This window comes from Lepisma saccharinum, chromosome 7 (assembly GCF_977018435.1).
Source record: "Lepisma saccharinum chromosome 7, izLepSacc3.1, whole genome shotgun sequence".
Taxonomy (NCBI): domain Eukaryota; kingdom Metazoa; phylum Arthropoda; class Insecta; order Zygentoma; family Lepismatidae; genus Lepisma; species Lepisma saccharinum.
Genome location: NC_139235.1, coordinates 52,962,002 through 52,987,764, shown reverse-complemented (window position 1 = coordinate 52,987,764; position 25,763 = coordinate 52,962,002). Strand labels below are relative to the sequence as shown.

Below are 25,763 nucleotides of genomic sequence, written 5' to 3'. Positions count from 1 at the left end.
TCTAATTTTTTTCGTTTGATAGGCTCAGACAAATCGAAAATTACTATGAAAGTGACGGAACACACCAACTTAATATTGCCTAGCCTCTATTTGTATTTCCGATTTCTATTATGAAAGTGATCGTGTGGAACTTTCATTTACGGAAAAGTTTTCAGAATGACTGAAATCGTCTGGCTCTTCCTTCTCCATATCAATAAATCAATCTTTTCTCTCTCTCCGGGAAGCAAAATTGGAATTTTAGTGCTTAAATATTGAATTCTAGTGTCATTGGCCACTCTTCAATACACGCGATGCAAGTTTTACATGGTCCTGAAGGATAGAGCTTGCGGGTGAAAGCACAAATGTGAAGAGATGAGCTTTTTATATTTTTTCTCTTTCTTTTTGTTCTATTTCGGGATCATCGCCAAAATTGATTTTTGTCTGTGAAAACTTCTGAGAAACTTTACGATCCAAAAGTATAATCTAGCATTATGGTACACTTACTTACTTATATACTTATCCGGCACTAGAGTTCTGGGCGAACCTTTGCCTCCCCAATTACAGCTCTCCATTCTTCTCTATCCTTTGCATCATTTCTCCAATTTCTAACTCCTAGGGTTTTCAGATCGCTCTCCACTTCATCTAGTCTGCGGTTTCGTGGTCTTCCTCTTTCTTCTTCTCCCTTCCATCCTGGCACGCTGAATAATTCTTTGCATCATTCCTTCTTGCATTTTTCTTAATATGTCCAATCCATCTTAATCGATTCGATTTTACAAATATCGCCATATCTTCCATTTCTAATATATTGTCTACTTGCATATTATTGCATATTATCCTACCTCTTTGGCAGGTCCTCAAATTCTTCGTACTATTTTTCTTTCGGCACTAATTTTTCAACTTTCTGAACCATGTACACTTATTAGTGTTTCATATATTTTTGTTGATCTTGATATTAGATGCGATATTTTCAAAGTATGCTAGATTTCCTACCATTATTTATATTTGTATCTCTTCATTAACTCTATTGTTATTATTATTTACTGTTGATCCAAGATAAGCAAAACTTTTAACCCCTTCAAGGTTATAGTTGTCAATTTTTAGATCTTTTGTATGATTTCTTCCTTTTCTTGCTGTCATTTTCAGATATCTTGTTTTACTTTCATTAATTTTCAAACCCATTTTCTTTTCTTCTTGAATCAAATGCTAATTTCTTTTAGGCTATTCACATTTCGTGCTATTAGAAAAATGTCATCAGCAGTATTATATAAGGAATAGTAAAACGCATTGTAAATGCTTATAATTGAAGGTGTACAAAAAATGTTAGTGATCCTTTCACGCATGTATGGCGATGTGCGTTCAGCTGGGAATCCTGAAGGTTAATTCAGTGATAACCAGTGTGCGAATTAAAAGGGGGAGGGGGTCTCGACAAGATTGTTTATCCGCGGCAAAATAGAATTATTATTATCCCTGCCAGGGATGTTTATATTCCCCTCAAAGAAAATGGAATTCAAACCATATAGTGTATGCTTAACTATGAACAAACCCAATTGAAAACTAATTCGTGTCCATTAATGATCCAGTCATCAAAGATTTCCCTGCCGAAAAGTATTCGGCCTTGTTGGTTAAAAAAGTACACCCTTCTGCAACTGAAAAACCTCACCGAGCCTGGATAACAGCAGACTGTTGTCCACTTAAGTTTTCATGCCATAGTGCTGATATTTTACATGTATTAAAATGTTCACAAGAAACTTGAACGTTAAGTTTGAACTTGGCAATAGAAGATTTGGACAAGTTTTCGGTGTTATTAGTTCCATAGCTTTCTTTGTGAAAGGGTTTGGGTTCAGAAGTAAATATATGTACATTAAAACTTCGTTAATTCGGACTAATGGTGGGGATAAGTTGACCGGTTTAATGAAAGTCCGGGTTAACTGAAATAACCTGAAAGAACAGTAGAAAGTGCATTAAAACTCCGTTTATAGCAACAAAACACATTTATTATGGTGTATTTAAAGAGCATAGGCCTAAATACACTATACAGTACAGTACAAGGGCTGCGGGAAACAGAATACCATCGGTGGTTGACTGCCTTTTATTTGGGAAGTACTCTTGTTGACTTCTAGCCACATTTAAAACCTTCGATTCTGCTTTTCTCCTGTCCAGATTAAGCGAAGTCCGGCTTATCGGGGTCCAGATTAATGAGGTTTTACTGTATTAGGTGTTTCTAAAATATGTTTAATTGCAGTGGCGATCATTAGGGGGTGCGGAATCAGTTGTCTCCTTACTTTTTGCATTGAAAAACTAAATATGCTGACCAAGGCAGTAATTTATTTTATTAAAAACATAAACTAAACGTAACGTTTCAACCTTGTAGCAAGGTATTCTTCAGACTCTGTATCAAGTACAAATATATTGAAAGGTGCGTTTCAAACGTAGTACGAGTTTAATGCGTTCAACGAGTTATGGAAATTGGTCGTTCCTTAAGTCCTCTAGTGAATCTTGTGACGTTTATTAGTCTATGATGTTCCTAAAGTCGCTTTGTGACTAATTTCAAATTGTGTAAATCGTAAAATGAATTCTTACTTGTAAAGATATAAGAAATAAATGTAAAAGCATGCTGTTTTGTTGCTTAGCAACCAGTTGTTAAAAACAAATGAACAGATATAACAATAATGTTTTGGTGTGTAGTTAGAATTTCAGTAAATGGCGAATAACTTAATGTATTTATTTATTGCAAATAATAAGTATATCTACTACAGAACGGTGTGATGATTTAGAACTATATACATTACTGTTATTTATGTAATTTGCTGTGTGGAGCAGTGATAAACTGAGCATAATGTAAAATGCCTAAGCCTCGACGACACTAGCAGCTTCCCGTGTGATGTGTGAAATTCTTTCTCGCAAGAAACGCACGCAGTGGAGACAATTGCAGACATTATTTTAATATGACCTAAAAATGTAAAAAATGATCTAAAAATAATTTTCACTCTTAAAATGAAAGCTTGATTTTTTTCATAAATTACAACAGAGTAGGCTAGTTGAATTCAACAAAATACGTTACTTGATGTTTTAAACTACTGGAGCAAAGGGAAAAAGCATCAAGGTTTGTTAATCGATCACCCCCTTTCAGAGTAGTTCTTCCACGATGCTATAATCGGTCAGCATCTGAATATATAATCGTGTTTCACTTATATCATATTATAATATTTTTATATTGTGACTAAAATCCAAGATTAATGGGATTTTAGTGGCCAGCAAAGGAACTTCAAAGTGGGCTTCACACATATGTTACGTGCTGGAGAAAAATTAAATGTACCCACAATTGATTATTATTCAATCCATTGCCAAACTTTCAGTTAAAAATAACATTGTGCCTTCCATGGCAAACTTGCTAAAAAGACCATGTTATGAAATTGAAATACATAAATTATGCTAGCAAATGCATTTAAAATTCACGAAATAACAGGGGAGAAGAGAAATACATCTTAAAAATTAAGAAAAATGCAATAAAGACTGCAAATATTACTGAAAAAAATTACCTATAAGCCAAAAAGGACGAAAAATTTAAAATAACAACAACGTTTTCTGGTTCTAACTTATATGGGAAACGGACTGATCAGGTTTAGCATTGTTATCAAGGCTCCGAAAAAAATATGATTTTTCATCAACTTACAAGCCCTATTTATGATTAGGGAACGGTTTTATACGTCGTTAAAATGTGATAAATATGTAAATACATACTTAGTTATTTTCACCAAAATATGTAGTTTAATACGGACGTAAAATTGAAAAAATTACCTTTTAATAATATAAAACACTACACGAGCAACATAAAATACAGACTTGGCATTGTAACTATTACCGTGACTGTCTTGAAGAGAAAACAGAAGCGAATCCCTTACGTGTGCCACAAAATTATTGCTTCTGGCGCTGCTGTCGGGCGAGCAACTAGTAGCAAGGGTGGGGTTAGCAATGGGCTGCTCTTCCAACGTTGGCAAAGTAACGTTTGTAACAACAAGGAGCCGATGCTTGAGCCCTCATTCTCTATTGTTGACCACAATTGTAAATAAAGAGGAATTTCAAGTGTTTTACAATAGAAAAAGCAAACGGTTGGGAGGTGTAAAATTTAAATATATATATATATATATATATATATATATATATATATATATATATATATATATATTCGGATGACAGCAAACTTGTAATTAACTCAATTGGAGGGTATAAAAAGGGTCGTACACTTTCGTTTGTTTAACGTCCCTTCGGACTTTCTTAGTTATTCACAAGAAATTCGCCAAACTATTTTGGTCAGAAGGGGACATGTAGTTATTGCGTGAATATGGAGAATATGTTGAGAAGAATTCTAAAATATGGAAATAATATGTAAAAATAACTAACATATGTAAAATATGAGCCAAAACATAAATGTACAAATACGGAAAATAAAAACTGAATTTTTCGAGTATACGTACTATAATGCGCAAAGATAATACAAAATATAACAGATTTCAGCTTCATACATTTGTATTTACATGCAAATCCTTTCCTTGGTTTGACTTAAGAAACGCGCCCATGCTGTAGTGAGTCACACAATTCCTACCAGAGAGGTCATCTGAGTGGCTTCTTACAGTGCATTGTGACTGGATAAACCTCCTAAATATGTGCATTTAGTAGAGTAGACATTGGTTCCATGATCAATCAATTCCAAACGTACATATGTTTCAATCAACTCAAGCTAGGTGAAGAACATCATCACCGGCCTCTATTTAAGAAACCAGTGTTAAAAAAGTTCTACCATTACCCCCGTTCCATTTAAAATATTTGACTTGAATCCAAGATGGCACATTTCAAAATGGAGGCCATGGCCATTATGTGCCTCAAAAGGAACTCCCCCGGCCGATAAACAGTAACACACACGTACCTTTGTTTGTATCAGAAAGCACATTCTTGACTCAACCTGTTAATCGTTCAAGGGAACTTTTAACTTTGCTCTGGGCCATAAATAATTGCAAGGATTGAGCTGGGCCAGCGAAGTCATCAGATTAATTGTAAATGCTCACTCTTTTAAGCCTTCTGAGTTTTTGAATTGACTATTTTCCTTACTTTATTATTCTCACTAATAAAATCTTTTTTATATATAAAATTATAATTCTTTGTCAAATCTAACTTTCTTCTCACACTAACATACGTGGGTTGTAAATTTAAGAGTAGCAACACTGTCAGGAAGAGGTGATAACACCGTGCATGTGCTATCAAAAGGTGAGCATTGCCAGTTGGGGTCCATGTCGATGTGTGGAGTACCAAATGTTGTCGGTGCAGCGATCACTGTCCTAAAACATGTTTACAAAGGTAGAGCAACGATCGTGGATCAAAATCCAGGTGGCCCGTGACAAAAACGCACAAGAATGTCATCAAGACTTGCATGAAGCCTGTAGCAACAATACATAGCCGTATATGATGCTTGCACAATTGGTAAGTGCATTTCTTAAGGAGGTTGGGATGTGTCAGTGAGAACATGAGGAAAATTGTATCATGCTGCTATAAGATACTGCTAGGTATTGTTGCTATAGGCTTCATGCAAGTCTTGATGACATTCTTGTGCGTTTTTGTCACGGGCCACCTGGATTTTGATCCACGATCATTGTTCTACCTTTGTAAACATGTTTTAGGACAGTGATCGCTGCACCGACAACATTTGGTACTCCACACATCGACATGGACCCCAACTGGCAATGCTCACCTTTTGATAGCACATGCACGGTGTTCTCACCTCTTCCTGACAGTGTTTCCACTTTTCAATTTACAACCCACGTATTTCATTTTCCTAGTTCCATTATCATAATCACATAATGGCGTTTGTTGCGACCTTATCCTCTTCTTAACCAATCTGAATCCCAATTTTCGGAATTGAGGATGCCAGAAATGTTATGCTATGATATATCATGAAAAAATACTGCAATGAACTCTACACAGTGCATTAACCTTAAAATATTCAGTATTTTACTTTTCCTAGCTATAGTTCGTTGCAGGGTTCCCTCATTACGCAAATTTTCATCTCCGCATCTCTTGTCTTTTCTAAACTTACATACTGCATCTCAGCGCCGTTTGCAGAATGGTTTCAGTTATTTATACAAAATTGTCAATGGCAAAATCCGCTGCAACACACTCCTGGAGGAATTCCACTTTCAGTACCGATGCGCACAACAGGTACCACAAGCTAACTTTACATAAGAAAACAAAGACTACAAATTCAGAAAAGATCTATCTTCTACAGACTTCCCACACAATATAATTACCTCCCATCAAGTATTGATACATTTTCCTTGCAATATGCCTTTCGGTCTTCTATCAGAAGAAATACTGGTAAATAATATCAAATAGTGCCATTTTTTACCTGTTCTTTTTTAATATTCGTTCATATTTGTGTTATTTTGTAATTTTTAAAATATTTAATTTTACATATTTTTTTATTTGTTTTTCTCATTGTTCAAAATTTCAGTGTAAAATGTCCATCTGTGCTGTATCTGAAATACTGTATTCTCAGTACATAAATAAATAAAGTTCAACATATGCAAAGTTGTCTTTCAAGATTTATTTTATTCCACTTTATGCAGGATAATTTATTTGGAACTGACGTAAAATTTAACGTGGGATCCGAACCACTGTATGTGCCCACCAGAAATTGAACTTGGGGTCTTTTTTATTACAACCATAACATGGTTAAGAACAGTGGCGGCGATTGGGTTCCAAAACTGGGGTTAGGCAAGAACAGTTTACTTTCCCTTGATTCATAAGGTTTAGCATAGTGTGGGAGCAAAACTGCCCCTCCCCCAATCTCCGCCACTGGTTAAGAACTACGCTATCTGGAAGGTCCTATTGATATATCATTTAAGCTACATAACAGTACCGTTAGCGACGTCAGGTGGAGGTCAATATTGAAATATTATCTCCGAGACCATTTGTCATTATATAAATGAAGCGCTAATCAAAGGCGTCGGGTGTACTTACGAAAAGTACATTATCAAGATCAGAAAATTTCATATTGGAAATTTATCAGTATCGATTATTTCGAGAATCACTTTGCTCATATTATTTTGGGGGGAAATGAAAACGTATGTGTGTATTTGTATAATCTGACGTATGATTGACAGAAATAAATAGGAAGGGCATATGTTTACTTATGTGAGACATAACGTCAGCCTTCATGCACGACGCCTTGTAAACAATTAGCTCGAAGTGATTGGTGGAGAGTTGCCATGGAAACGAAGGACAACAAGACATCAATCAGAATAATCTTTATTCCGGTGAACTTCGTGTCACGTTAGGATTGCTGTTTTCTTTTAATGAGTGAATGACGAAGGGCGATAATGCCATGCATGAATGCTAGTAACATTATTACTGAAGCAGTGTTGAAGCTCCACCCCACAAGTACGCGGAGAGCAACAGCAAAACTAGAAGACGAACATTAAAATTGTAGATTTTTTTCTATCTTTTTCAATTATTCGTTCCACTACTTCTACGGGGTGCACCTAAATGACAACCTCCCTCCCACGCAGTAAACCCTGTACTGCATTTTGCAGACTAGCGAGGCTCTGGCGTCTGGACTTACGGCCAGTATAAAGGTTGACGCCCACCGAGACGGCGGAAGCGCGGCAACAGAACGAAACAGTTTCGCTTCCGGCGTTTCAGTGGGCGATAACCCTCAAGATAACCTGCAGACTTCTAGCCGGAAAATCCGTGCTTGGGTTCCGCGCGTTTCGCTGTACTGGGCGTTACTCCATTTTATTACAATGGAAGAAGACAACATAATTTCTGTTGCCGGATATTTCCGTGTTTCGCGCGTCTCAGTGAGCGTAAACTATACTCTGTCCCAGCTAACTGTGGAGCAGGCAAACGAAAACAAGTCTCTGCGCAAGTAGTGACGCGAGACGGCTTCACCAATGAACACGTAAGAGGAACGGAATTGCATGGAGTGCGGGAAAGCGACTGCAGTTATCAGCCTTCCCAGCAGAGTGTACTGCTTTGTTCTGGCCACTCGATTTCCTTCGCTTCTCTGACGCCTTGCTACACAGTTAGCTGAGACAGGGTATAAATCCTCCGTGCGGCCTATGTTGTGTCGTCCATATACGATTGTGCAACGTACTCCAGTTGGACACCAGTCGTCGATAAGTTACTCCGCTACTCCTTTAGTCGGGAACATGAGAATCTTTGCAAATCATCAGGGCTTGCTGAGCAGAAAAGAAACACAACACAGTATTCAAAGTTAAACGTAGTTCTTATAAGCACTTATATTTCCTATCGTATGTGTACTTACAAGCAAGGCACAGATTTGCTTACGTTTCTGCCTGAAGAGGAACAATTCTATATCATATTAAATCACATCACAATCACTACAGACACTTGCATATAGAATTAACGTTGGACAAGACAAACATAAATACACGAAAGTTTCTGTACTTAATTATTATTTCGAGTATAGCCAGAATGAAACGAAAATAGTTACCAATTACATTATTCCGGCATTCTATTAACTGTTACCACGTTCTTGTTGATTCTTCACCTTCACCTGTTTTTTAAACTCAGTCTGTCGTCAGGTGAGAAACATTTAGGTGTGTTCACTTCCTCTGCTGAGATGAGAAAGTGACGTCAACACGAACAGATTATGACGTATTTATAAACATCTACACAAGTTCCAAACACAACTGTATCAATCTAACTATAATTATCTGTGACAACTTGAACATTATTTGAAGTAACAAACATTTTAAAAATCTTAACGTCTTACAAATATAAAACCTTAAACTCTCAGGTCCGTTACAATTGTGATTGTCCCTTCATCTATTTCAATTAACTCCATTCATATCCATCTTCGCGATTTGCCAAAAGTGGCAGAAAAAGGAAGTAAAATAAATCAATTCAATCAATCAATCCACTACTTCTGCATGAACTAAAAACCTTTCTCTCACGCTGGCCACGTAAATGCTTCGGCGTGGCTTCGTAGTGCGTCAGCCTACGAGTTTGACGACGGCCTCGCAGCACGTGAAACCCTCAGAGCATTAATGAGTGGGTGGTTGCATACAGTAAAGGAATCAGCCTTAACGTGAACCCCAGGTTGGTTCATTCTTTTCTCTCTTGTTACTTAATCCATGTAAGAGACTGGTTTCGATTGATTGACTGATTTGGTGTTTTACGTCTACTTTATGCACAGAAAGGCTAACCTGGACTGGACCTACAGTTTAAAGTGGGATCCGAACCACCATGTGCCTCCACCGGGTATTGAACCTTGGACCCATTGATTACAAGTCGACGACGTTAAAACTGTGCCATCGAGGAGGCCCGCCAGGTTTCGAGATAGGCATAGTACTATACAGTTTACAATGTGAAAGCAGAGTTTGCGGCAATAGTCGCTCAACCGGAATAAGATTCATGGGTAAAAATCAACAACTTGTTTGAAGAAAAATACAGACGTGCAAGGACGTGTCAGGAAGTAGCGTATTCTACTTTCGTACTAGTCAATAGTAATGTTGATTTATATTGGAACACTGTAAGAAGCTATTGCTTGGTAGGTCTTTTATGTAGGAACTCCTTAAGTGTCCATTATTATTATTATTATTATTATTATTATTATTATTATTATTATTACAGTAAAACCTCGTTAATCCCGACCCCGATAAGCCGGACTTCGCTTACTCCGGACAGGAAAAAGGCAAAAGGGCAAAAAAAAGCAGAATGCAAGGTTTTAAATGTGGATAGAAGTCAACAAGACAACTTCCGAAAGAAAAGGCAATCAACCACTGATGAAATTCTGTTTCCCGCAGATTTTGTACTGTACTGTATGGTATTTAGGCCTATGCCCTTTAAATACACCATAATGAACTTGTTTTGTTGCTATAAACGGAGTTTTAATGTACTTTCTACTATTCTTTTAGGTTATTTCAGATAATCCGGACTTTCGTTAAACCTGTCAACTTATCCCCATTAGTCCGGATTAACGAGGTGTTATTGTATTTAGTTTATCCTGTACATAGGTTCGTAATTTCTCTACTTTCCTTGGTATTGTATTGTTGTTTGCCGATTACTATGTGCCTTACGTCAAGTTTCGAACCTACAACCAGTGGATTTGTCGCTGGAGGGCTTCAGTTTTTCTAATTTGTATGATCCAAAACACGTTCAAATTGAGAGTTCGGTGTCTGTAAAAGTATACATAACACTCCTTCAAACAAGAGCATGTTGTATCATGTAGTGAAAACATCTACGAGCTTAGCGTTGAGCCTTTGGCGGATCCAGAAGTTACAGTTGGGAGAGGCGAATTTCTGTCTGGTACATCACCTTACCGACGATGAATTCTAACCTTACTCTGTTTTATATAAACAATAGGCTACATCCAACTGTAAAGAGGAACCAAACTGACTTCCATGTTCTAGAGAATCTATTTTGCAAGAATAGAAACCAGGGATGGAATAGATTGGTACTATTGTGTCTTTATCAGTAGCGGCGATTGACTGCCAAAACTGAGGGAGACAAGGGCAGTTGACTTTTTCTTGATACACAAGGCTTAACATTAAGAGGTCCTAGTTATTTCGGCAAAAAGTGAGGGCTAATTGTTCCCCTAATCACTGCTACTGGTCTTTATCGTAATTCCTTCCACTGCCACGGTAAACTGAGCACTCAGATATGAGGAGTAAAATGAATTAACAGAGGGGGAAAAAACATTCTCTCAAGGTGTCTTGGGTTCGATTCCCTTTTGAGGCATATTGCAAAATTGGTCGGATCCAAATTGAAACTCTAGGTCCAGTTCCGATTAGGATTAGGATATCTTGAGTACATACGTAGTGGACTTATATATTCTCTAGTCTGGTGATAAAGGGCACAACATTTGGGTCTTCAAAAATATTAGGCACAAAAATACATCCAAAAGCATGGCAGTAGGGAGGGGCGATCGCCCCTATTTCTCTCCCCGTGGATCCTCGCCTGCGCCTCTGTATCGGCCATAGAGGAGACTGACGATCATGTTCCTGCCGCGTTTGCACTTGAGATAATAAGTGACTGGGAAGGGAGTAAACCTCAGAACCGGTTATGTAGGGATATCTACAGAATTACCTGAAATCGCCCATCCTTTTTCTACCTGTTGTACTACACATTTTTTTGTATAATTATATAATAATGAAGTTATGCTTGGGGAGCTTTTAATGAAGAGGGAAATATAAATCGCGGTGAATGCAGGAGTTGCTGCTATCGAGGGATCTGCTTCCATGCATTGCATCACGAAAACACAATAAATCATGCAGATACAATCATATGTAGTCGATTACAAAATTGTGCGAAAGCTCTTGTAGAGTCATTTCGTGCCGATATTTTCAATTGGCTTTCCATTTGTGAGTCTCGGGAGACTTGCTGTTTTACAGTGCACTAGTTATAAAAATCGAAGAAATGTAACTTGACGACAGAGAGCAGGCAAATATTTTTTAAATAAATGCATCAAAAGCGTTTAGAAAAAGCGAATTTATCGAGCCCACGAGACATTTCCTTTGTTTGTTGAACATTGCATTTCCCTGTTCTTCAGAAATGGTTTTCATAGAATTAGTGTATCGGTCATCCTTTGCCTTTTGTCTTGCATATTCTTTGCTGTAAAATTTTCGTATTCTGGGTCTGCAGACTTCTTCCCATAATTTAACTTTCAACCCACTGATCACTATATCCCACAAGCGTCATCGTTGAATATCCCATCTATTCTTACCACTTAAATACACATTTCACGAGTCACTGAACAAATACCCGTCAATTTTAATTTAGTAATGCTTTCGTGTGTGGTCATTTCTCCCCATGCAACCAAAACTGAGAGCGCAACAAAGCAACTATACGTGCATATTGAGGAGAAATAATAATAATTTACAGTGCAAATAAAGAAACATTGAATAAGAAAGTAATTTCTGGCACACTGTGACACTTTGAAAGGTAATAGCTCCATAAATCATGTCTCACTATGTAACATTTTTTTCTGCATAACACTTTCTTGAAATGATTTAGACTAAATATCCATTGAGATCATCACACACGTGTGATATTCTTACAATTGTTCCTCATAAGATGACAGGAGTAAAGATTCGGCAGTGGAGTTGTAGGTAAGAACAACATGAGACAGAAATACTGACTTTCAAAGAAAGTTACGAATTAATAACAGGGAATAACGTAAAATTTGTTCTGACATATTTTCAGAAAAAGCAAAAAAAGTCCTGCAAATACAACGGGCGGAATGAAGAGGTAGACTGAAAAGAAAAGGAAACGTAGATGGGATATTTCTGGAAGAAAGGAGAATACGTTGCTAGAAGTTAAAAAGTTATAAAGGGAAAGAGCTCGAACTCAATTCTAGCTTACCCGTGCCATACGAAAAACTTACTTACCTGAAATGGGGGGGCCCTCACAGGCCTACACTTTTTTGTATCACTAAACTTACAAAGAAACCATTTTCCCATTAAATCACTCTTTCCTTTGTTGATTATGTATGTGCAGTTACTTATTAATAATAATAATTATAAAAATAACCATCATCAATATAAAAATTATAACCAATTATGACATGAGTGTAACACACATATTTTGCCATTCACTGAAACTCACACAAAAACATTATAATTTTTAGTTAATGATTTTTTGTTTATACAGGTTCAATTGTTTATAAAATATAATATTTTCAAAAATTATCATCATTACCAGCCAATTGTACAGTCACTAGCATTAGCATTAGTGTCTCTAATAAGACGCATTCAAAGATGGCGCCTTTGGTGCATTTTGACCCCTATATTCATTACATTTATGTTTTTATGAACAAAAATATTATAGAAATATTGGGAACACCCTAAGGGAACAATGTAATTTATTTTCGATTTTTTTATAAAAATTTTCACAGTTAAAAAATCGAAAAAATAGAGGTGATGGGCCTGACAGCTCCCCCTCGAGTAAGCTAGAGTTAAAGATAGTTGAATAAAGCACAAGATCTAACAGTACAAACATGTCTTCTGCTTCTGCATATATCTCTAAAACAGGGTTGGTAAAAAGAAACAAAATAAACAGTTTCATGCTGTAAAAATGTTCTACGTAAATGTTTTAAACATTGTTTTAATCAAGAAGAAAACATGTCATAGGCAAATAAAACTTTTAAATATAATGCCAAGAAGACTTATTCTCTTAGAATAATGACTAATAATACTCTGTTTTCCGAAATACCACATTTTTATCGTGAATGCAACAAAATGTTGACATTAACAACTATGTGCAGTATGTTAAGTGAGAAACAAAACTGTTTCATCAATATAGTTTTCAATTTAAAAAAATGTTTTAAACACTTTTAAAAAAAAGACATAACTAGGTGTTTTAAAAGTGATCCACTGAATTCATCACGATATGTTTCTTTGTTAACTGAACATAGATTTTCAACCACTGAACAGATTTCGGTGCACAGTAAACAAAATGACACAGATTGAATGAAAAGAAAAACTTATATTACACGCAAATAACCACATACTATCAAATATCAAAATGTTTTTAAACAAGTCTAAAAAACATGTTTAAAACACTATGTTTCAAACATTTATATATATAAAGAAACAAAGTCATGTGTTTTGAACGTTTAAAACAAGTTGTTTTAAACGCTTTTGTTTTAAACATTCCAACCCTGCTCTAAAATGGTCTTACTTAAAAGTTTAAAGTAAAATAACCACGTGACACACTTTTCTAGATATTTTAACCAATCAGAGTAACACCAAATTTTCACGAAGATAAAGACAAGTTCTAGATTACTAAGAAATAGTACATGCAAGACAAGAAAATATCAATATCTTTTTAAAGTATTTTTTTATAAGATAGTATTGGAAATATCAATAACTTGTAAAGAGGCTGATTGCCATTAGAGAGCTAACAAATGAAAGTCCCTTTGTTGTTGTTAATGGCCTTGGAGGGACCTGCACGTAATCCTCCAATACAAAGTTGGCCGCACGAGGCTGACTGTTGAGACCGCGGCACACCACGGCGGATTTATAACTGCGCGATAGAGACCTTGGGTTGGGAAATGAAAGTAAGGATTTTTGATTAACGATCCATATTTGCATTTGGCCCTTCTCTTGCTGCATGCATCAATCGCAGAAATGTTAAATCTCTGAACACGGATCAATAACTATAAAGCTCGGCTCTAAAATACCGCACAATGCTCATGAGAGAAATTGGAAGCAGAAAAAGGAGATTAGCATATTCGAAGTCCCTAGCTGGGTCGTGTCAGCCTGACCACAGGAAGTTAATAAAGTTTTATCAACTATTCACTTACATTTTTTAACTTGTAGGTAAACTGTAACTGATCTTACCAAATTACTTGGAAAAGGAAATGAAAGAAAATATTAATTTCAACTATGGCTAGAGTCATAGGCGCCGACTTCGGGGGGGGGGGAGGTGCAGGTTACTTTCTGCGCCCCCAAATTCACGTAAAGGGACAAATATTTATATATTTATCATATATAAAGTATTGTTTATGCCAACCTTGCCCCTTCCAACGAGCGCATTTAGCTCTAGCGCTCGATAGTTTACACGGGCAACGCCAGATGGCATTTCCTTTTCCGTAAATGAACAACGATCTACACGTACTTGTTCACTGCGATACGATATTTGTAATTGCTTAAGCAGTCTGTCAGCATGTGTATCCATTTTACGTTTCGGTCTGTAGAATTGCATAATTTCATATACATATATTGTACTTGAGTCTTACATAATAATATACGAATTATAATTTAGAATAATTGCATGGAGTGGTTTCCTTCCATGTATGGGATTTAGGTTGACAGTGTAGGCTCTGAAACGCAGGACGTTGCCAATCATTCCACTACGAATGTGGTACGCTCGAGCGTGGGAGATTCGAACGAGTTTGAGCGACCGAAAGTGGTCCCATGCAGCACTACAATGGATTCGAACCCTGTCATTCCATCGTTACAATACCCACTACGTACCTGAGTTTGTCTATTGTTACCTCCTTAGGAACTAATTGAAGCAGATGACTGAGGTGGTTCAAAAGAGTGATTTAAAAAGGAAAGTTCCAAGAAGTGGGTATTAAGTGTATCGTCTCAATTCAACCACCGCCAAAATGCCAAATATACTCATCTAACTTACACTTTGCTTACGCCCGCATTACGCCTGACACTTTTGCCATGACCAAAATGCTACCACGTAAAGTTTAAAAAATCTGGCATTTCAGACACCATGGCATATATAATGGATAGAAAACGTCCTATTTCAGTAGTATTTCTCATAGCATAACCAATCAGAAGCGACCTCTACGTCACGAGTGCAGATGTAATGGCGACCGAGTGAGATGTAAACAATGTATCACTTCACATTTTTAAAAGTCGATAGCTATCAACCGAGTGGAATAATGTTTCGTATAAGAAGGTTTTAGGTACAAATCAATGGCGCTGCTTAAATATATACGCGTACTTTAGAACGTGTACAGTACACACAAAAAACTAAATGCATCGATTGATGCACTAATGTTTGCTTTTTGGCTTCTTCAAAGAATCAGATTCACATTTGATGCATTTGGGTGCATTTTTGTATGTCGTGAAAGAAACATCAAAGTGCATAATTTGATTCAAGTGAGGATTTCTTTCAGTCGAGATGCACTTCAATGCATCAGTTGATATTCCTTGATGCACCTTCTTGCATCTTTTTGGTTGATGCACTTAAACGTTTGGTCTGAGCTACAGAGTTTATGTAGCTCAGACGAAACGTTTAAGTACATCATCAAAAGAGATGCATTCGGGTGGATCAAAACGCTTCAAGGTGCATCAAAACGCATCAACTCATGCATTGAAGTGCATCTCGACTGAAAGGAATCCTCACTTGAAACAAATTATGCGCTTTGATGTTTCTTTCACGACATACAAAAATGCACCCAAATGCAACAAATGTGAATCTGATTCTTTGAAGAAGCCATAAAACACACTTTAGTGCATAAATCGATTCATTCTGGTGCATTAATTGATATGATGCATTTAGTTCTCTGAGATACGTACACGCATAGAAAAATATTTTAGTTGTTTCAATTGTAAACACCATGAACTCATCATAGATGTTGTAACTCGACATTCCTCTCGTGGTGTACATATTATACATAGAAATCGCAAATCCTAACCGAAATGTTACGTGAAATGCTTCCGTGTAAAGTACCATCTGCTATAAGATTTTTTGAAGCATTTATGCTAGCAGGAATGTTAAAGAATATGCTTCCGTCTAAAGTGGGCCTTGTACTACGTTTACTGTGGAAGTGAATCTCTTCGTTTAAAGGGTGCGCTATTTCTAAGGAGTATTTCGATGGTTTTATAAATAGCATACGGGAAGTTTTTCTGAACACTCACTACTTTTCCACTGCGTGATAAGTGAAATTCCCAGCATTCTCTTCCTGACTTAATCTGCATAATGATATCAACTGAGGAGGGTTGATCGAGTCACGACACACCCTGGCTCGTTGCCAATGTAATGGACTGGACCATGACTGTATATTTCGGATGTTTAAAAAGGTTGTTTGGAACATTGATTACAAAAACTTTATGAAGTGGTTTTGTAGGTGAAATATAAAACGCAAACAAAATACACCCACAAATTCACCTAAATACAAGTTTAGGTTGAAATCTTGCCGGGGTGTATATCTTATACAGGGTTGGACACGAAAAACCGGTCCGCCTCACATCACTTGGTCTGAAACAAAACTTTTTCTAAAATTAATGTGCTTAAAAAAGAAGAAGAGGCGCAGATACGGCTGGAAGGGTGGCGTGACGTGGCCAGATGGGGAGAGTAGTGAAATGGGGGAATGTAGAAGAGATAATAGATTGAGAATGTCTGACAAGATGAAGCAGGAGGTTTTTCGGGTTACTTCCGTTTCGTCGAATGCCCCAGGCAAATTTCACACCTAAGGAGAATGTTCGGCAAAGCGGGAATTCCCATTTCGCCGAATCCCCTTCCGCCGAATACTTTGAATGGAGGGAATTTTCCATCCGCTGAGAAATTTCAGGGACTTGGGTGAAAGATAATTTCAACGATGTCAGAAACTCATTTTACAATTCTGTTCACAGAATAGCATACTCGTTGAGTTGAAGTCTAGCCTCGGAGATCGAGTGGGGCGTTGCACTCGAAGTAACTATTCCAAAAACAGCACCCTCTGTGTTGCTTACTAGGAAAATAATATAGCTGATAGGCAGCACCATTGTCATACTTCTCTCCCAATTTCGCTTCCCTCTGTCATTTATTCTCCTGCTCTCAGTTTAATTCATCATTTCATGAAAGTGATTGCTTATGAATCTCCACTCTTCTACACCTGCACCGATCTTATTCAGTATATCTCTAAGTATCATCCAATTCACTCCATCAAATGCTTTCTTCAGATCCACAAATACTATGAGTAATACTTCCTTTCTCTAGGTATCTTTCTCCAAATAATTTCTCAAATAAATTTTCCGTTCGTTTAAAAAAAAATGATTGTGGTGCTCTTTGGCCGCGAACATCTGAAATTTCAGAGTGGAGGGAAAATTCTCTCCCTTCAAAATATTCGGCGAAAGGGGATTCGGCAGAACGGAAGTTCCCCTTTCGCCGAAAATTTTACTCAGGTGGGAAATCTAATCAAATGCCTCTGGGCCATTTGCATGTTACACATTACGTGCACATATGTAATGAATGAATGAGTTAATACTTCTGGGCCCTTCACCAAATATGGACATTTTTCAGCAGGGGCGTGTCAAGGATTTTTGAAAAGGGGGGGGGGGTACGTATACTTTCTTTAGTAGTCATCCCTCATTGTGCTTTCTTTTCCTGCCCTTGACGTTCTTTTTTTTATAGGAATACTGGGCCAAAGGCCAAACCCCCTTGGGCACGCCACTGTTTTCAGCCTTCAGACTATACCAAGGAAATTCTCTTATATAAAATTCTTAGCTGAAAATTGAAAGGGGGATGTTAAAAGCCCATTGAGAAGGTTTGAAGTGCAATGTCGTAAAGCGACCTGCGCAGGACATATAAAACACGTTAAGACGGTAGGAATGCAGTAAAAACTTCCTCAGAGACAATGTAAAAGACCTGTGCTTCTCCGAAAGGTGGAAAGATTGTTGGCAAACACTGTCATCACCTCCCAACATCAATAACGCTAAATACACGGCACGACGGAGGGTTCAGCCCTCGCAGCAAATTACAATGGAAAATTATTATTTAGTAAATATGTGGAAGAAATCATTTTCTGTACAAAGTAAAACATACCAAGAAGTGATGTGTAACATATATTATTTTTCTAGAAGATTTGCTGGAAGTAAATGTTTGTAGCGTTCCAGACCTTGTAAAAACTAAACGATATTATACCACACTGGCGTGCCCAAAGTGGGGTTCTGAAGGTCATAACCCCCACCCCACCTCCTTGAGTGTATAGTTTATTTAAAAAACGTCAAAGGCAGGAAAATATTTCAAAATGAGGGCTGACTACTAATAAAAGTATACGTAACCATTTCGAAAATCCACTTTATAAGATTATGCAATGTTTCATGCTTTTCTGTATCTCTACGAAATTTTGCATTCTGTGCAAATACGTATATAGAACGAATAACTAGTGCTGTTTAATTTATCGAGTTGGCGGATATAATATTTACCTGAATAATTCTTGTTTCCAAAGGATTTTTAACGTTTCCTTGCTCAGTACTGTAAAAAGACCTTTCCAATTCAACAACTTCTGTGCTCGAACCACAACCCATTTGGCACCGGGCGGCGCATAGACAGTTCTTCCACTAGCGGAAAGCTGATCACACTAGTGCAATCATTTCATTCAAGTACAAGAAAGTCTTTGTTTCTTAACGACCAAGAACAGAACCTAGATTGAAACGTCCCGTACACCAACTGCAACAATAGATAAGGTTTAACCATTGTTGAGGTGTTACGTCACCGCACTGAAATGAAAATTCATTGTTGTTTACGTCAAGTACAAGCTGTGACAACCTGTTGATCATGAGCGTTGCATGTCTGTTGCCTGGATAATTAGGTTCACAAATAGGACGGTTTAGTGCATCATAACGCAAAACGGATGTAAACGTTGACACTTAACTACGCTGCTTGAGCTTAAACAACAAGCACGTAATATTTCGCACACGCACCACTAGACGACACACGAGACGAAGGTGAGAATTCAAATAAAGCTCCCAACTGCTTCCCCCTGTTGGGCACAGAACACAAAATCAGGAACTACAACCAATATAGGCTGCCTTCCCGAGCAAATGCACGCTTGCGACTACTACGCCATCGCGTGACGAAATTGTGAAATTGAGGTCGAAAGAGTCCGAGTTGCATAGAGAGAAGGCGGGAAATCGATCGAAGGAAGATGTTTAGCCCCGCTCCAAGGAACACCTGAGGAAATTAAGCGAGATTGAAAAGGAAGGACTGTTCTTGAACAATCATACGTGGAAAAGGTCTGAACTGTCCCGACCTACTTATGCTCCCGCAATGAAAAAAATGTTCCCTTGTTATCGACCTACCTCGCTCTATGGCATTGGGCGAGTGCGCTTGGAGGCTAGACTTGCGTTACACATCTTACAACTTGGTTCAGTTCAATAAATGTGCTATGAATATAATTTGCAAAACTTTGGTTCAAACGCAAGGAACTTTACGTGTGATGTCAACCGCTAATATTGTGTCCAAGGGCACCCGCAAGGGGGAGCACTTGCCCCCTCTGAGATTTCTAGAGAGAGTTAATATAATTCGAATGGTGACATTGTAGCGATATTGTATAAAAAATATTGTATTCTGTGATTTACAGGAAGTTAGTTAGTTAGGGCAACTATTATTATTATTATTATTATTATTATTATTATTATTATTTGAAGTAGGGTTACATTTAAGCTTACAGTCCATTTGGCACTGATTGTCTAACTATCAAAAAACAGCTTTTTGTCCTACATCAATTAATATGTTAAGTATGGAGTTATGTAAATGGTATATAAATCCCCGATGGCGCAGTGGTAGCATCGCTTCCTTGTAATCAAGGGGTCCTGGGTTCGATACCCGGTGGAGGCACATAGTGGTTCGGATCCCACTTTAAATTGTAGGTCCAGTCCCAATTAACAATACTGTGCATAAAGTGGACTTAAAACACCAACTCAATCAATCTCAATATATACATATGTACATATATAGATACACAGAATTTGGAAATTACAAATGTATGCAATTTAAAAAAAAGCATAAGAAGTACCAGTAATAGTTGAAGTAGTAATGATGATAATAATAATAACCACAACAATAATAGCAAAAATAATGATAATAGTTTCTGCCCCTCATGAGAAAAAAGTCTGCGAGCGCCCTTGACTGTGCCATCATAGCAATTAGTCCTGGCCCCTTCGTTCAATTGAACAAAATTAAAGAATTTCTTCATCGAGGTGGCCAGTGGCGGGTGTAAACACGTGACCATCGAACGCGTTACCTAGCTGTATCCCTGTTTCACCTAACGTTCTTATAAGCAGAAGATTCGTGATTTGTGACCTGACTGCAATATTTGGTGCAATTTATTACTGTTTCGCCAAGTCTTAGATATAATTAATTTTCAGATGATTGATAATGAAATCCCAAATACTGGGAAATGTGCGTCTACATGAGATAGAAACCCAAACCCAGAACTCATGTCTTCTTATCACACGTTGATATTACAGAGAGGGCCAAGAAAGTAAGCCCTGACTGAAAAAACGAGCAATTATCCAAAAATGGCAGAAACACTAAGTATCTAATATATAAAAATTGATGTACGTGTGTATGTATGTATCTGGAAAGAAATGCTGTGGGGATAAGACACATCTGGCACCCCTAGGGGTGGGGGTGGGAAGGAGAGTGAGATGTAAAAATAATCGAAAACGACCGATATTAGTTTGGAATCCATAGTTTCGGGGTCGCTGAGATGAATAGTGACACTACGAATGCCGTTCAACTCCACGTTCATCACCTATCGGTATGGGGGATGATAGGGGGTGAAAAATAAAATGTAAAAAATGATCTAGATTTGTTGAATCCATAGTTTTCGGAGTCTCTAAGCTAATTTGTGACGTTCAAGATGTTGGTCACATATGACTTACAATCTTTAAACTTCAACTCCAAGACACCCCTGGCACCCCTAGGGGGGTGGGTGGGAAGGGTTGACATGTAAAACGACCGATATTAGTATGGAATCCATAGTTTTCGGGGCCGCTAAGATAAATAGTGACACTCCTAATGCCGTTCAACTCCAAGACACCTGTGGCACCCGCAGGAGAGAGGATGGGAAGGGATTGACATTAAAAATAATCGAAAGCGACCTATATTAGTATGGAATCTATAGTTTACGGGGTCGCTAAGATGAATAGTGACAATCCCAATTCCGTTCAACTCCAAGTTCATTTTACACTCTCGTAGTTAGAATTTATTATTTTCTGTCTAATAGAAGATTGGTATAAGTAAATACCCGGACAACGCCGGGCAATCAGCTAGTAATAAACTCCATCACAAAATCAATCAACAATTGAAATAAATCGAATATGATTAATTTCAAGTTCCAATCTTTGAAATTTGTTCAGGTACGACAACAGAGATGTATTTTTCGAAGTATCCCATAAGGTCTGCGTCAATTGCAAACTTAAAAAGATTATTCCATGTACTTGGCAACACTCGGTACCATCATGCATTGCGACAAAACAGGTAATGCCATGCCTGTTGCTTGCGAGACATTTTTTCCAATAAAGATATTTTGATCTGTCATGGGATGAATAAAATATGGATATATAAATATAATATACAGTGTTATTAAAAAAGAATGGTACAAAAGTAAAGTTAATTTATTTTTAAGTGAGAAGAGATACAAAAGCAATTCTGGTGGGAAAGGAGAAAGGAAGGTTGTAAATTTACCTGGGCAATTACAAATGTTGGATATGAGCACCCTGGGTAACACGGCAGATGTCAAAACTATAATCCTATCCACTGTCTCCCTCGACGTTCCGGGAATTTTTCTACTGCACAGACATCCAGTTGATTCAAACTTCTGCACCCAGCGTATAATGCAGTGTCTAGGTGGTGGTCGTTTCTTGAATTTCGAACGAACGTGTATCTGAACTGTAACAACTGTCCCTGTTCCTGCAAATTCCATTACACAATATGCTTGCTCAACATTCGTTGTTGCCATTTTAGCTATCAACAACAAGCAGCGCGCCTAGCAGATTTTACGTCAACTACAACCATCGGCTAAATGTTTGTTGTAAGTAATGTTACGGTCACCAAACGTTTCGATTGTTATTTAATCGGATAGATTTCAACGTGATCAAGGACGCCCGGAGGGAGGGGGCACTTGCTCCTCTTGAGATATCTTAAACGCGTTCACGTAATTCGAATGGTGAAATTGTAGGGATATTTTACTATTAATAGTATTGTTTTTTGCCTGTTGTACAGGGAGTCAGTTAGATCAGTTAACTGCCATGTCCAACAGTAGGGGAAAGTGGGGCACTTTGCAACATGGGCACGTTGCAACAGTGCTTTTTCTGTTATGTAGGATGGCTCTACTGCGTTGCGCTTACTGTCGTTCCAACACACGTTGGTAGGTGTCTCTGATGAACCGTTCGTTACACCAGTTTTTCAGATGTTGTCAGAGTGGAGGAAGAAAGAAGAATTTTGAGGACGGTGAGTAATTTTTAAGAATCTCTTACAATTTTTAATACGCAATTCCTATAAATGACGACAGCATGCGACATGTGGTCAATTGAAAGCATGTTTATTGAAGGTGTGGAAAGTGAAATTGCTTTTTATGTTAGGCAATTTTTGTGGAGGCAAGAATAGCTTTCGTAATCAAACATGTCGGTGAGGCAAGTTGCAACAGATGTTGCAACTAACCCCACAATGTTGCAAACTGCCCCATGACAGACCAGCGCTTGAATAAGATATTGAATGTAATTGTTCACTGTCCCGAATGTGATAAATCGAAATACGGTTTATTGTTTACTAATTTTACAATATTTTCAAGTAAAAGAAAAATGTGATCGCATATATTTACTCCTATATTCAGTAACCAACACGCATTTTGAATTTTCACTTATTTATTCTTATACAAAATTACACGCACGTCAGTACGGCAAGAAAACACTATATTTCACTAAGTAGTGCTAGATAAATTGTGAATGAATTTTTGTTTATAATCATGTGCATGTAATTTCTACTAGCAGCACGAAACATTAATATTGTTATGCTTTCTGATATGGTCTCTTTCGTCTTGCAGATTTATTTTTAAAAGATTGTTCCTTCTTATGTTCCCGCCGAAACTATTGTTGTCGAATTGTTGTATAATTGTTGCCGTATTATTATTATTTCTATTGTTTCAGGTAGCCTGCAAGATGAGGAACTACAAGAGGAAGACCCAAAAGGGGACTACACCGCCTGAAGTGATGGATAGAGCAGCAAATTTAGTCCTGGAACACGAAGATGACAAAAATGTCAGCTTAAGACAAGTGGCTGCAGAGTTCAACATTCATTATTCAACCCTCTCAAGATACATACAAAAGAAGAAATTACAAGAAAGTGGTCCTCGTGAGGGACAGAACATAAGTTGTGGTTATGCGAAACCGTGGAAAGTGTTTTCAGAGGAAGAAGAGAATATCTTCAAAATGTACTTGCAGCGTTCCAGTGAGATATGTTTGGACTAACACCACAGGAAGTGCGAAAATTGGCTCATCTCTGTGCAGTTAAGTTTGATATAAGTGCTCCTTCATCGTGGTCTGTAAACGGAATGGCTGGTATTGAATGGTTCAGAGGATTCCTACAGAGAAACAAAGGTCTTTCGGTGTGCATTCCTGAATCAACTTCTTTAGAACGAATGTCAAGTTTCAACAAAGAAAATGTGCGCATGTTTTTTGACAAAGTTTCCGAAGTTCTGTCCAGAAACAATTATTCATCCTCAAGAATTTGGAACATGGATGAAACTGGTGTCACAACTGTCATGAAACCAAATAAGGGTGTAGCTCGAAAAGGAACAAAACAGGTTGGCATAGTGAGCAGTGCAGAAAGAGGTGAACTTGTGACAGTTGCAGTGGCAGTTAGTGCTCAAGGGACTTTCATACCTCCAATGCTAATATTTCCACGTAAGAACTTTCGGGACCATTTCATTCGAGATGGCCCAACAGACTGCATTGGAGCAGCTACTGGTTCAGGTTGGATGATTGACGAAACGTTTGTCCAATTCATTCGACACTTCATTTCTCAGGTGACTCCTAACGAAAACTCCCCTGTGCTTCTTTTCATCGATAATCACTCTTCCCATCTCAGCTGTGAAGCTTTAGATGAATGCAAAAATAATAATATTACCCTTTTGTCATTTCCTCCACACTGTTCGCATCGACTACAACCGTTAGATGTCAGTGTTTTTGGTCCATTTAAGAAAGTGTGTGGCAGAGCAATTGATTCATGGCATAAGAATAATCCAGGAAAAACTCTTACAATCTACGACATACCACAGATAGTTAAAACAGCATTTTTGAATACAGTTACCCCTACCAACATAACATCAGGTTTTGTTCAAACAGGAATATTTCCCTTCAATTCTGAGGTATTCCAAGAAAGCGACTTTCCGTCGTGCTTCGTTTCAGATCGACCAAATCCAGCAGGACAGGTAGAGTAGTATAATTGATGCTATAACCAGGACACTTATAGCGTAGAAAAGAAGAGCTCATATGATTAAACAGCCCGATTTGCCTACACTTAAAACTATGCCAAGATGCCCTTATTCCCCATTTCTTCAAGTGTGATATGCTGTCAATCCCAAGAATCTTGAATCCTAGTGTAGAAAAGAAGAACCCTCAATAGACAGATTTGCCTACACTTAAAACAATGTCAAGATGCCCATATGCCCCAATCGGCCATGTGTGTACATATTTAAATCTAAAGAATTTTGAATTATAGTGTAGAAAAGAAGAATCCCCCTCAGACAGATTTGCCCATGTGTGTAAAAGCTACATCTCTCAGTTTGTTGTCCATAAACTTGTCAAAAATATGCCCCTTTTGATATTGTTTTGACTATACTTAAAACTAGGGCAAAAATGCTTATAAGAGCTTTTGCTTACACAATAATATAATGTAATATATGCTTAAATACTTGTTACCTGGAATAAGCTCAATATTTTAATTGGACACCAGCCTCAACTCATATATCTAGTAGTAAGACAATGTAATATGCAAAAATCTTCTAGAATTGCTCTGTGACTCTCTCATTTCTTACATCATAAACATATGATTTTTCACCTATGAGAATAACACTACATATGGTGTCATCAGGGAGTGTATCGTGGAATTCACAGATAATTTTAATGTTTGTCCTGTCATTAACCACAACTTGTTTTCTTTTTGAAGTGTTGATGACAAACATGGGTCTCTGTGCTTTGAATTCATCTGGTGTGTAATACATGTCAGTATTGCCAGTAGTGACCTTTTTGTATGCTGTAAATGCTTCATATAATTTGAGGAAATCATCCTTGGACATGTCTAAATTATAATTTTCTCTAGGAAATACCTCGTTTCTGCCATTTTTAAGATAAATATTCTTGATGTTGCAGTTATCAAATTTACTTGAATTTTTTTCTTGGTTATTGTGTCTTCCAGTCTGAAACAGTACCACCACAAAATCTGGCATGTCATATTGTATACTGGAGAATGAATTTGTAGCATCAAACTCATAATAGGTACCAGCGGCAGGCTTCTATACACATTGATATGTATAAAAT

At 37.5% G+C, this 25,763-nt stretch overlaps 2 protein-coding genes across 3 annotated transcripts in view; one reads left to right on the top strand and one right to left on the bottom strand.

Annotated features, from left to right (window-relative positions):
• Positions 1–19,242, bottom strand: part of LOC145989857 (calpain-A-like) — a 165,073-nt gene extending 145,831 nt beyond the window's left edge. For both annotated transcript variants that reach the window (XM_083125314.1, XM_083125315.1), the window contains exon 1: positions 18,645–19,242. In XM_083125314.1, the coding sequence (XP_082981440.1) occupies positions 18,645–18,746 (102 nt within the window). In that variant the 5' untranslated portion in view covers positions 18,747–19,242. The remainder of the gene's footprint in view (positions 1–18,644) is intronic.
• Positions 19,243–23,959: 4,717 nt separating this feature from the next.
• LOC145990472 (uncharacterized) lies at positions 23,960–24,664 on the top strand. Its single transcript, XM_083126165.1, has one exon. It carries the CDS (start codon positions 23,960–23,962, stop codon positions 24,662–24,664), a length of 705 nt encoding a protein of 234 aa, XP_082982291.1.
• Positions 24,665–25,763: the final 1,099 nt, after the last annotated feature.

Bases quoted from the DNA above. Each gene is read 5' to 3' on its own strand.
- LOC145990472 (XM_083126165.1), top strand. From the start codon at position 23,960: ATGGATGAAACTGGTGTCACAACTGTCATGAAACCAAATAAGGGTGTA.